Here is a 13,889-nt window from a genome sequence, read left to right on the forward strand (position 1 = left end):
TATCTTGGTTGCGCAACTTGAGGGATTGGTTCCAATGTACCTCTAACGACCTATTCTGAGAAGCTGTTAGCCAACCACCGTCATAGAGAAGGTACATGAAGAAGAGGAGTTTACTGATGAAGTTTGTTGCTAAAAATTATTCTAGAATGTAGGTATTCTACCTACACAGAATTGATACATTTTCTCTCATAATGAGCGCTCTTAAGAAGAATCAATCAAATATTTTTTTCCTTAGTTTTGTGGTGTGGATTGTTCATATTCGAATGTTTCATTCAACATCTATATTTTTGGCTGTTTGATGTAGAAATTTGAATGTAAACAGTTTTGGGCTTGAATCTGTTGATACTTTCCGCGAGTAATTGTACTCAGCATTGTATAAGTTTATAAATAAACATTTCCAAATTCCTTCTGTCAATGATTGAACTGTGTGTAACTATGTTGTTAGTAAGCTTTGGTTACCACCTTCCATATTCCTGTTATCAAAAATCCTGTTACTAAAATCCCCTTGATTGTATCCTAGAGTTTACTGATGTAGTTTAATAAAAAATCAAATTGAGAATAATGTTCTTGAGATGTTCAACGTATACCCTGAACTGGATTCGGGATGCTTATTGTAGAAATGATTATAAAGAATCGAAGCCCATCTACTACACTCTGGATAAATCAAGTTGAGACTTGCTCAAAATACAAGATTGTGCAAAGCTGCAACCTTGCAAGATTATATAGTTCAATATGTTTAAATTGAGAATGAAGTCGATGCAGCGTTGTCTCATTGAATATATTCTGTCACATGGAATGGTCGCAAAATCAAACGATTTGGCAACAGGAATATCTTGTTCAATTTTTTGTCTTGAATAGTTTTATTCAGAGTATTGAATTATACATGGCAGCATGAGCAACTGGACTTGTGTGTGGTTAATGTAATAGAAGAATAATTGATGATGAGTGAAATGAATGTGCCTACTGTGTTAGGCAGGTGTGGAACCAACGGGTGGTAATTTTTAAGTTCAAATTATGGTGCGAAAATGGCGCCAAGCATTCAAACTTTCAATGATAGAACCAAAAGCTCGGCACTTATCTAATCAGAATAACAAGATTATAAGCATAGAGGAAAGCTCGCATGAGAAGATATCCCATGGTACAGGGCGTTATCCGCTGTCTGTTCAAGCCGATAGTCCAAGTAGTACTTTTTGTGAAGCTCTAGTATCTCTAGTCTCTACTGTGCCGTTCATAGTTCATAAACTCTCACCAGGCCAAGATAGTAATATTGTTAATCGACAATAATCGATTCCAACAAACAGTTGAATTTGGAACATAAAAGCCCTATACCATGGGATATCGTCTAATGCTCTCTTCTCTCTATGATATTAGTAATGTAGCTGAGCTACAATTAATATTATTCATACTCCCTCCGGTAAAAACTCTTTCCCAATTCCTTCTGTCAATGATTGAACTGTGTGTAACTATGTTGTTAGTAAGCTTTGGTTACTACCTTCCATATTCCTGTTATCACTTGGGTGATCCGAAACAATTGACCATACCCATTCATTATAATTCAATATAAATTGTGAATGATTATTAACTTAATTTTGATTTCGTGGCAGATGGAGCTAGCAGACAGTGACGACAACGAGATCGCATCCAGGGCCCGTCCAGGTCGCCCCCCCAAACCCGACTCGCCCATCTACTACGTCCGACTTCCCCCCTCACCCTACATGTTTGTGCCTGGCGTCGGCTACGTCTCTCAACCCCCCTCACTCCGACCACCACCAGTCCGTACACCCCCCGACTCCCCCTTCGTCGATCTGCCCCTCCAGTTCGTCTCCAACGCCAAGCCTACCGGGGTCTACTCCTGGTCTGCCCCTGCTCATGTGCCCCAAAGACCTGCCGTGCCCCAGAGACCTGCCGTGCCCCAGCCCCCCCGAAGGCAGTCACCTATCACCACCCTCGACAAGGGGCCCTACTTGTTCAACGGACGGCCCACAGATATATTCCTGCTGAGAAGTGCCTACGACAGTCTCTATGCCGATGCACTACAGAATTTCTATCCTTAACAGGAGATCTACCATAGCTACAATCTTAGAATTTTAGATACCTTGAATCATGAACTTTTGTATTAATTTTTAATTAAATCACAATGAAATATATCAAGTAGGTAGCTTACTTCTAATCAAGTAGGTAACGTTTATTTTATCTTACCTACTCTTTTGTTTGATCAGAACACTACTATATTCAACAGGCTACTTGATATATTCTATTGTGTTTCAATAGATAGTAGCCCTACTACTATCTTTTCTATTCTGATGTTCTATTCAGTAGCCCTGAAAATAAGAGTGAGTTATGTTAATTAGTATGACATTTTTGTTGGTGGGGAGTCCCTTGCGGGAAGGTCCCACCGAACTAAAATAAATAACAACTTTTGTATAAATACTGTGGTTACTGAGAATTCATCTTCAGCAACGAGTGATAGAAAAGACACTTTGTATGTTAACACACTGGAGAATTTCTATTCCAAACAGAAGATCCAACGTGTACAAAAAGTACGAAAAATAAAAACAATTTTTTTAAAGGTACTGAAAACTCTTGTGTTTTCTGAATACAATGATTTTATACTGTTAAAGGTGATTTGCTACATGATATTGTCCGAGAGGATATTATGATACTCTTTTGTATGTTTCCTTCAATATTATGATAGAAAAGAGAATTTGTACTGACCTACAGAATTACTACTATCGAAAAGAGAATTATTTTTATTAGCATATAATGAAAATAGCTAAAATACTACTAGACATTATGAACCTTTTCTATAAATCATGTTAAGTGGAATAAAATGAGTTTCAGCAGAGGATAATTTTTAGAAGGCATTTCATTTTATTAGTTGGGATACCCTAGCAGGTGTTGTCACAGTCTTTATAACCAAGGTTCGTATAGGGAATAATGGTAATTCTCCTCATTCATTACATTGGTTTGTATTTTTAGCACATACTATTGGACTATTTCAACCTTTTTCAGTGCTGGTGTTATTAGAAATTTAGATCTAAATCACTATGAATAATGAATATATTTGTTTTTTTAATAATAATCTGCTGAATCTATTGTACAATTCCCATAACTATCGACTTTGAAACAAATTTATTCTTACGTTTTCATAGATTTTGATCATCTTATCTTATCTCATATTGGGAAGGCTAATGTCGGTTTTGAGAAGTACTGTAGAAGTATTTGACCAAATTTGATCACGATATTTCCTTTCCCAATAAAATCAATTATTGGGAAGATATTTTGTTAGTACACTATTGGCATTTCTTAAACTGATTTGTTTGTAAATATCTAGGGTACGTGCGGGTATAGAAAATTAATCCACAATAAAATATTGTATTATTAGATATTGTTTAAATTATCTGTATTTCTGTCTCTTCCACATTGGGCTGTGTTAGAAATACTGTTCCGTATTGCAATATGGTTGATGATTGGGAAATTTATTTTTGTTTGTTACAGTACTAAGTATTTCCAATATCACAATATTGCTATGTACAAAAGTTTTTTGACTTGAATAGTCAATATTTTCGGGAAATGAAGCTCTATGGAAACTATTTTGTGAAAGATGCACGTATGTTTGAATATTGATACAGTATAACTATTGGACATAAGGTGATTGTCCAACATTTCCATAGTTTAATAATTATTATTTATTATAGGAGATTTGGCTATTTTAGATTAAGATCTAGTCTTAGTTTATGTGATGATGTTGTGTGTTTTGTCTGTTTTCAGAAACTAAATTTCGAAATGTTTAATATTTTTACTTTTAAGTATTATTATTTATAATAATTTATTACTAGGTTTAATAAACAGTTAAAATTTTGGATGAGATAACACTTTAGACTATTGCACAGTTTAAGATTATTATTTATTTCTAATTTATGATTTGTGAATAATGAATAGAAATTACATGAATTTATTAATTATTGAGGTCCAACTCATTTATTCATTTCCCTCTCCCACTACCACATAAATATCTTGCAATTCGAAATATTAACAAACTCATTATCCAATAATATATTCAATATTCTATCCATAATGTAGCCTTCCCTCCCCCTAATATATCCAATATTGTATTCATAATTTTTGGTATTGCTATACTGATAATTTGCACGTCACAATTTCACGACATAGAGTTATTTGTTATTTTGAGGAACTAAAAGACATTTTTCTACAACTGCGAGTAAAAAAAGAATTTACATACTCAATTTTCCTAGTAAAACAGCTTATTTCTGAGGAGAATCTACTTTTTCGCTCGCTAACCATCCGCGCATGCGCAGTAGATTTTCTTTATGCTCGGTAATCATTCGCGCATGCGCAGAAGAGTTTCTTTACGCTCGCTAATCAGCTGATGGTAAGCAGATCGCCAAAAGGTCAGATCTTAAACTAAAAAGTCAGTAATTGTAACTCCGCCAATATAAGTAATTTAACAGGTTTGGGCAGTTGTAGAAAAAATGTTGTATGTAATTCGCGCGTAATGCTTCTTTATCGCTCTTGCAAAATTATCACGCTCCGCTTCGCGTCGCGTGATAACTGTTTTGCGTGAGCGATAAAGTCGCGCATTACGCTCTTAATACATGAATAGCTATTATATCAATGTACCTGAACTTTTTCTCTTTTCATTTTTGACTTGTGCAACTTACAAAGGCCTTGAGCTGTCATTCTGCACGTTGAAAACCTACTCTTATTCCTATTATTCTGTATATTGAGATATGCTCTAACTTGTCTATTTGCACAAATAAAGGTATTATTATTATAATGTAGCCTTCCCCCCACCCCCTACACGTATTTGAAATACTTATTCTCTTTATAACATACTTTCAATTCTTAAATTCCAACTTTCACTAGTTATAATCTCATTATCATCAAGCTCAACATTCCAATTAAGGATGTGAACTCACAGAGGGCTTAACAGAGGAGTACAGTCAACCCTCCCTCTATAACACCCAAAATTACTCAACCACGAATGACAATAGGCTTTAGAACGTAGAGTTCAACTTAAATGTACTATTATTGTTCAAAGTTTGATTAGAAGCAGCTTTACATGGTGTAATGCGCAATGCAGTATAGGGGTTGTTTGTCAAAGATCACATTAATATCTGCGGAGCATCGACAGAGCAATCACGTAACACCCGTAGAGCATACGGTGTACGATCCGAAGAACACAACGATGCCAGCAGAGCACAAACTTAACATCGACAGACCAGAGACATAACACATGAAGAGCTTCATCATGGATTGAAGTAACAGGAGCAAAGCACAAGTTTATCTGGATTTCACAACAGAACATTGACAGATCACGAGGTAACATACGCATAACATCGTGATGACGTAGAAGTTTCCTTTTCTCTATTGTGTGAATGTAACATTATAAAAACATCAAGTTTTATCTGTAACTAACTTCTTCTTGTAACTTTTCAACTTCACAAATTGTAATTCTGTATCATGGAGATTCAAGTATACTCAATTGAAGTGTCCATTGCAACCTCAATTAGATACCCCTTTGATCCGTTTCAACAAGTTTAGAAGTTTTTCAAAACAGAAACAACTTACCAGTAACATCAAGGAGACTCCAGATATCGAGATTTACTTTAAACTTTCAGCATTAATGGAATGAGAATCATTGATTTTATAATCATAAGGAATGCTTTAATTTAAAAGTGAATCTGCCTATACAGCATTATCCTACCACATAGGTACTACAATAGAGAAACAATAGCGTAAAATAATAGCGTAAACTTAATGCTATCGTTTCTCTATGGTACTACCCTAATATCTAAGCTCTTCTAGCTTTATCTGATTTCCTAGCTTTTCCAAAGTGTCTCCATACACTTCTGTCAAGTGTTTCCGTTTCACAAGATTTATAATCTCTTATTGAACAAACCCTCAATCAAGATGCCTCAACTTGAATAAAAAAATTGTTGTCTACTATCTACTAAATAAAGGAAAGAACTGGCTTATTATACACGTATACGGGATGGGAAATTCACGAATGACGCATCATCACGTCTAAACTACTGGACTGATTAACTTAAAATTTTACATATTGATTCTTAATGTACCGAGGATGGTTATAGGCCTATTTTAAATTCTTCAAGATAACAGTAGGTCAAGTTTTCAGTTTGTCATCAGACCCTTGCGGAGCATTGTTTATTGATTTTATCATAGAGTGATTATGTTTCAAATTGAAAATGTATTTCTTGCTCTGTTTTGGACTGTAAAGCTTTGAAGATGTGACACATAACCTCCATCTCTTCTCTTCATTCATGCAATCATCACTAATGAATACTTCGTATTATCATTTATCCCCTCATCATCAACTTTTTTAGAGAAAGTTGCCATTGTAGATTTAAATGCATACATAAATAAATAGAGCTTTCTACCCATGGGATCAGTACCATAAAACCCTCTCCTTTATCAGTATTGATGTACATGTTCAAGAATAAAATATATTTCAATTCAGAGTCCAATCATCATTACATGACAAGACATTCCCGCTTTCATCACTCGGGTCTTCAACGAAACACCCGTTCAGCCTGTGATAGGAATATATCATACCTATGCCACACTATTATGAATAACACTCCTCAAGAAATAAGTCAGCCGGTCGCATGTAGTTTCTCAAAATATAAATCTATAATTACAAATTGGATAAAAACGCTGAATGAAGATCAATGTGAACGGCTACTTCAATCTATTTATCAATAGGATATTGGTTACTTCTAATGTTTGGATATTCTCTTTGTCCCAATCAATATATCTTTTTACCTAGCGGTTCACCTTGTGATGACCAACGTGTCTGTGGTGTGTGTGTGTGTGTGTGTGTGTGTGTGTGTGTGTGTGTGTGTGTGTGTGTGTCTGTGGTGTGTGTGTGTGTGTGTGCGATTATGAAATTGAAAAAACTTATTTCTCTTAAGTTCAATCAGGAAAAAAATGTATACTTTAATCACACAGTACTGGACTCATTGACCCACGAACAGGCCAAAAAGGTCTATGTGGGCTCTTATATTTCATTAAATAGAGTGAATCCACTTGGGATAGGTGCAATAAGATAAGTTATACCAGAATAGGATAAGGTATTAATAGTATTATATGTATTACATATCTCAAGTTGTGTATTTGCTCTGTTGAAATATTATTGTAAATTGTGTAAATTTTGCTGAAATAAATTCAATTCAATTATATAAATCACGCAGATATGATGAAAATATATTCCACACGAATGAATCAACTATATTGGAGAATGAATTTTTATGGAAAAGTCCTCTGTTTACCTCAAAAATAAGGAAAGCAGCAATTTCCTCTGTTGGGTACTTGCTCTGCGTGTATTATGTGGCTTTTGCGCACAGTTTAACCTGCTTGCTGCTGTGAGAGACTTCTGGCTATTATTCAGAAGGACAAGTAATTAGTGTGTGAGCAGTCGAAGCTGCTTGCTACCATGGTCATAAGGGCAAAACTTTTCTTCTACCCCTTCTCCTTCAGGGGTGATGAGGGAGAGATGGAGGAGAAAGAGAAAAAGAAGAAGTGTGAGAAGGAGGTGAAGAAGAACTTGGACGAGAAGGAGGAGGAGGAGGAGGAGGAGGAGGAAGAGGAGGAGGAGGTGGAGGAGGAGGAGGAGAAGGAGAAGAACGGGTACGAGGAGGAGTTGAACGATGTTGAGGGGGTGGTAGAGGACGAGGAGGGGAGCAGAAGGAGAAGAAAGTTAAATTCAGAGGGCAAAGGATGATTGGTTTTGGGGACGCATAACGCAAAGGGTCAGGTCTCGGACTGCTAGGGTAATATAGGGTAGAGGGGTCACCCTTCTGTATACAATTTACTACCTTCAAAAGCTATTTGCTTTTCTACACCCGCCGCAGACCAGAGAAAACTGCAGTAATCGAAGAAAAGAGGACAATGAGAGCTGCACAAGAAAGGACAGAGATATTAATTGTGATCAAGAGTGAGGGAAAGAGAGAAATGAGTGCTGAAAATAAGACAAGTGAAAGAAAGGTGGAGAAAATAGAATTCGAAAAAGTGGAGAGTGGATAATATTATTGAAGAAGAGAAAGCGCAAGAAAAATGCAATGAACAAATTGTGTAGAAAGAACAACTGGTTAACCTAGATAGATGTAAGATATTAAATCACAAATATTATAAGAATAACCTACATGATCGGAATAAGAAGATAGGAAAACAGGTAAAAGGATAAGAAAGTGAAGCAGTAAACAGAGTAGAAGAAAATCTAGCTAATTGTAGAAGAACGTAGGCGTATCGTACAAATTGTACAAAACGAGGGAGGGGAATTGGTAGGAAGATGATCAGAAGAAAAAAATAATTGAGTGAAATTGGGAAGAAGGATGAAGGAGAATTAAATGAAGAGCAATTAAAAATATAAGAAAGGAGTGATACGTAAAGATAGATTGAATAATATTAACATAAAGGAAAGAATACTGACAATGCATATTTTTTCTCTATCAATAATTGAATATTATTTAGCAACGAAATCAAGAGAAGTTCACCAAAGATTTAGCCTACAGACGGAAAATGCGAAATAAGAAGTGATAAAAAGAAGAGAGAAATCGAATGAAAAAAGAAAGTGGACGAAACCAACTGAGACGACGTTGGAGAAGTCAAAGTTGGATGAGAGAGGATCGAAAGAGTGAGAAGAGTGTAGGCTATGAATAAAAATAAGGCAGCTGAGAATATGAGGAAAAGAGATGAAGAGAAGGACTAAGGTGAAGAAGAAAAGGACGAAGGTGAAGAAGGAGAATGGAGAAACGATGGAGAAAAGGAAGGAAAAATGAAAGGAGAGCACAGACCAAGAAGAGAAAATCAGGGGAGTAAACAATGTGAATTAAGAAAATTAAAATTGCAGCACCCTCCACCACCCCCGTTACTAGAACAGTAACGAAAAGGAAAATTGAGGAGGTAAGGGAAATTAATCACAAATAATTCAGTGAGAATATTAAAAAGAGTATAAGAACCAGAAGGTAAACAGGAAGAAAGGTGTACAAATGGACCGAACGAGAGTGGTAGAGTAAAAATGTGCAAAGATTGCTTCACAGCTCACTGGGCAGGGAGGGAGGCAGAGGATGAAAACTAAATATTTGATGAAGCCAGCGGGTGAAGGGGAAAAGTTTGATCATGTCAGCTCCATCAAGTGCGCTAAGAAAACAGGGGGCTTCGCACGTGGGTAGAACCCTTTGGCAAACAGGTTACACCAATATTGGACATTTCCGCTAGCTCACACATCAATCCTTACTCAATATCACTTCAATTTTGTGTATTACTTGATTTCATTCTGATAGATGCGATATAATTTTCATTTTTCTTCGTCCTTTATTATTCTTCTCTCAATAGAATTTTCAAAATCATTGTTTATACTACCACCAAAAATATTCTACAATCAAGTAGAGTGGTGTAGTTGGCAACGCTCAGGCTGGACACTAACGACAGAACATGCGTGATACACAGTCGATATACATTATTGTGACATCACAGCTTATTTGTATCTCCAATTTTGTTTTTGTATATCTTCTCTTTGCTGCTCCATTTGAGATTAAATTATTTTTGTATCATTATAATTTTTAATTTTCCAGTGGTTTATTATTGTTATTGGTTGTTTATTTATTTATTTCATTGAAAATCACAAATTATAATTACAATATAATATGAAGAATATTTATGTTAGAAGCCTCTCACTGATGACAAAACCATGCATGATGAACATGTGTGTGTGCATGATAAACATGCACGTCATGTATTTTCATCATGCATGTTCTACCGTTAGTGGCCAGCCTTATTTAACGTCTAATTCTTCGGTTCTCTCCATATTTTGATATATTAGTACTATGTGGAAACGCATAGCATTTTCATTACCTAAGTGAAACAGCATAGTGATTAAGTGACACGTAAATGGTTGAAATTTTCAGAAAAATAAAAACGTGGTTGAATAGATGATTCAATAAAGGTGCAATTCGTAATTAGAAATTTATTTTACCAGCATCCAATAATGCTATATACGTTTCGCCGGACATTGTCGACTGCACAGCCGAAAACCGGAACGATAGTGTCAGTCACGTTGGATCTCGGCTCCAACGATTTTCACGAAATATGGAACATAGTAGGTTTATGATATAAAAATTCGATTGTACTAGGTCTCATCCTTGGAAAAACTCGCTGAACGACATTAAAAGGATAATTCATCCTTGAATTCATCCGAGAATTGTGTTCTGTTTATCAATAAATAAAAATAACAAGCGAAGCTAGGTGCTCCGATATTTTAAATTAATTCTAAAGATATTTTTTAAAAACAGGTAAACTGTATATTTTACGATTGAAGCTGAACATGAGAGAATTCACATCCTGTCTATAAAAGTACGATATTGATAATATCATTTTAACAATAATTATTACCCATTCATTATAATATATCGGTCTCCATTATTAATTCATGCATGGTCTCTATCACCGTTACTTTACCGTGTATGGTTGACTTGGCTACGAATTCTATAAAGAAAAAATCTGGGAATATTAACACTTGATAATATTGCCGAATCTCTTTGATTGGTTGATTCTCACGCTCCTATGAACAAATTGTGATAACTCGACCAGATTTAGTAAATCCAATTATCATTTCCTTTCTTCGTAGTGAATACTGTGCTCTGGAATGCCACTAAAAACTTGTTCTCGTTTCGAAAAAAGTTTCATGATATGAGAAATCAATAAGAAAAATCGAAGGGTCATATTCGAACGTGAAGTGAGAAATCTGGAATTTTGGAGGATTACAGAAATAATTGATAACGTATTGTAGGTTTTTTCTATATTTTTACAGGATGCCAGATATGATCAGAGAATATTATCATGTATATTCATAGAGTATGGATCATAGAATATAGATCATAGCGAGTATAGAATTGCATTCTATACTCTCTGGATAGTATAAATATATTGTTTAAAACAATGAGATGGCCTGAACTCTTATTTAGAATAATAATATTATCATCATCGCTGTGTTCAATACAATTCCATACAGGGAAAAGAAAATTACGATGTGGTTGCATACACCGATTTTCCCATACTTTTTCCCGAATTTCAACACCGTATTTTTTAATATATTCTATCCGTAGATCAATTAACGTGAGCATTCCATTCACATGTAACAGATCTGATTGAAAAAGTAATGACGCTCCTCCTCCAATTCCAATTACCAAACCCATTGAAGAATACTTCAACCAACATTCTATCCTCAGAGGTATCATTCAGTTTTCAGTTTCCCTACCTAACTACAGAATGGTGGAAGGTATCAATCCCTCCATCATCCCTTCACGTTCTCGCACTCACTCTCTCTCAATCTCTCTCCCACTCTCTCTCTCTCTTTCTCTTTCTCTCTTTCTCTCTCTGAAAGGAATCTGAACCTCTCTCTCCCTTTTTCTCTTTACGTTATCTCTTATTCCCCCTCCAACCATATTTCCCTTAGTTGCTCCTTTTTGCAAACAAACAATTCAATTCCCACAGCAGCACTCATCAAAATATTCCACATGGTTACTCACATCACATCCGGTACAATTTCACCCTCTTCAAAAACAACTTTCACATATTTCCCACCAAATATAATTCCCCGTTGAAATCGTTTATTTAATTTTTAATATTTCAACAGAGATATTCCCTGAAAAGTTATTCTATAAACCTGTGGCTCTATTGCACAAAAGCTCGTTGAAATTTAATCATGAAGGATAACCAATCAGTGGAGTTTTTTTCGAAAAAAGGCTTCTTTGATTGGTTCTCGTGGCCTTTAATCATGAGTAAAATTCAACAAGCTTTGTGCATCCGGGGCCTAGATTTTCAACTAATCCATCAATGTAATTACTGTGGTTGATCAAATATAATATTTGTTAAATTGACTCAGATTGTTTAGGAGTACTGTATCGATGAATCCATGAACAATATAAAATCATAGAGTAAAGATATCGTTTAACTTGTAGTAATCGTTTGTCTCTGATACAACTCTACCATTTCACATGAAACACGTATTTTAACTAAGAAAATGTAATTCAAGAAATACTATCATAATAATAAGTACAGAAAGTATTACAAAGATAATTTATGATTTCAACATCATATTCGATTGTAGAGGTCATAAATTGGATCAATTCACCTTTAATTACAAGAATAGAGAGGAAAATCTACACTTTTAGAATGAATGAGTGAAAAAGAATTTGCAAATCGGGTTTTGAACTTTATCTTAGTGAATTTTGCTCAAATCAAATTATTTTTTCTAACAATGGTCGTTTCCTCCTACTTGTTGACTACACTTTATTGGAAATCAGTACTTACTGCACTACGCAGAATAATTTTCAATTTGTAACTACAAACATTCAGCTACTACTAAACACAGACAACAAACTACAGCGAAATCTAAGATTTTGAGATATAAGAAAATAAGTTACGCTACCTTATATAATATTTCCAAAGCTTTGCCTGTATTATTGAATCGTGGAATGGAACCAGTTTCCATGGCGCATCTCAGCAATGGACGAAATCTCCGAACTTTTTATTGCAGACGGAAATCTCAGCTAAATTCCATGCTTGACTTATGAATCTGATTCAAAATCGGCTTAAGATCCAAAAAAGCATGCTTTTAAATCTGAAAAATTGCAAGGTTCAAGTCTGACAATGCGAATTATGCTTTTGGTCGATATGTGGAGGATAAATTTCATTTCTGGCGATAAAAAACGTTAGGATTAGGACCATTAAAAATATGTAGGATATGAGTTTCAGGCTGATAAATTTAATAAGATTTATTATTAGAGGATTTCAAAGAAACTGACGAATGAAACCGAGTTATGGGTCGTATTTCTCCTGATGTTTTTGTAAATGGGAAAATTATAAACAGTTCAACCAGACCTTATTCTCCAGTAGATTCCACTTCTATGATGAATAATATCTGATAAGTATACCTACTCCGAGTTATAAAAATTTGATCCATCAATTACCAGAGAATTCAATTACCAGATTAATTTCAACTTACTAAATTGGCTGTTACTGTACGACTTGATAAGAAAAAGCAACAATAAAATATTGGCTGTTACTGTACGACTTGATAGGAAAAAGCAACAATAAAATATTGAACTCTTTACAATTAGTAATTCTAGAAAAACAATAAAATATTGAATTCTTAAACAGGATTAGTCTTTAAGCCGTCAATAATTATCACTAGGATAAAAATCTGGTGTGGTACACTCACACAACTTTCCTTGCTCATATTCGAAACTACGATCAGACTTTTGTATATGTGTATATATATAATTGTTTTCAGAGTACTTTTTCCTTTGTTGTTTCCTATTTTTTTAGTCGTCATTTTTTTAAAGTCGTCAAAACAGCTGTTCTACAGATGAAATATCTCGACTATGTGTTCTTTTTATGAACTGCTCTACCTACCTACCTCATGCACGAGAAGGAGGTTACAAAGTCCATTTCTCAAGGATGGGGTGGACCCCCTATTAGTTTCCCAGAAAGGAGACTCATGCCAGTTAATAGAGCTGATAAATAACTATACAGAGTATGAATTTGAAAAAAATCGGTCAAGTTATTTTGAAAAAATCGTGAAAAACATGGTTTTTTAGTAATTATCCGCCATTTTTCTCAAGAATATTACGGAGCTCCTGCAATTTTCCAAGGAAAAAACTCATGTCATTTGATAGGACTTATGAATGACATTCAAACCCATGGCTTGAATTTGAAGAAAATCGTTAGAGCCGTTTTCGAGAAAACCGTGAAAAACCTGGTTTTTGGTCATTATCCCCCATTTTTCTCAAGAATATTACGGAGCTCATGGAATTTTCCCAGAAATGAGACTCATGCCAGTTGAT

At 35.0% G+C, this 13,889-nt stretch overlaps 1 protein-coding gene across 1 annotated transcript in view; it reads left to right on the plus strand.

The window, feature by feature from the left end:
* LOC111046509 (pollen-specific leucine-rich repeat extensin-like protein 2) overlaps positions 1-3,861 on the plus strand; it is a 131,507-nt gene extending 127,646 nt beyond the window's left edge. Inside the window, exon 5 of the mRNA XM_022332072.2 lies at positions 1,605-3,861. Coding sequence (XP_022187764.2) covers positions 1,605-2,054 — 450 coding nt within the window. The 3' untranslated portion in view covers positions 2,055-3,861. The remainder of the gene's footprint in view (positions 1-1,604) is intronic.
* The last annotated feature ends 10,028 nt before the right edge of the window (positions 3,862-13,889 follow it).

The sequence above is a fragment of the Nilaparvata lugens genome, chromosome 8 (genome assembly GCF_014356525.2).
Source record: "Nilaparvata lugens isolate BPH chromosome 8, ASM1435652v1, whole genome shotgun sequence".
Classification (NCBI taxonomy): domain Eukaryota; kingdom Metazoa; phylum Arthropoda; class Insecta; order Hemiptera; family Delphacidae; genus Nilaparvata; species Nilaparvata lugens.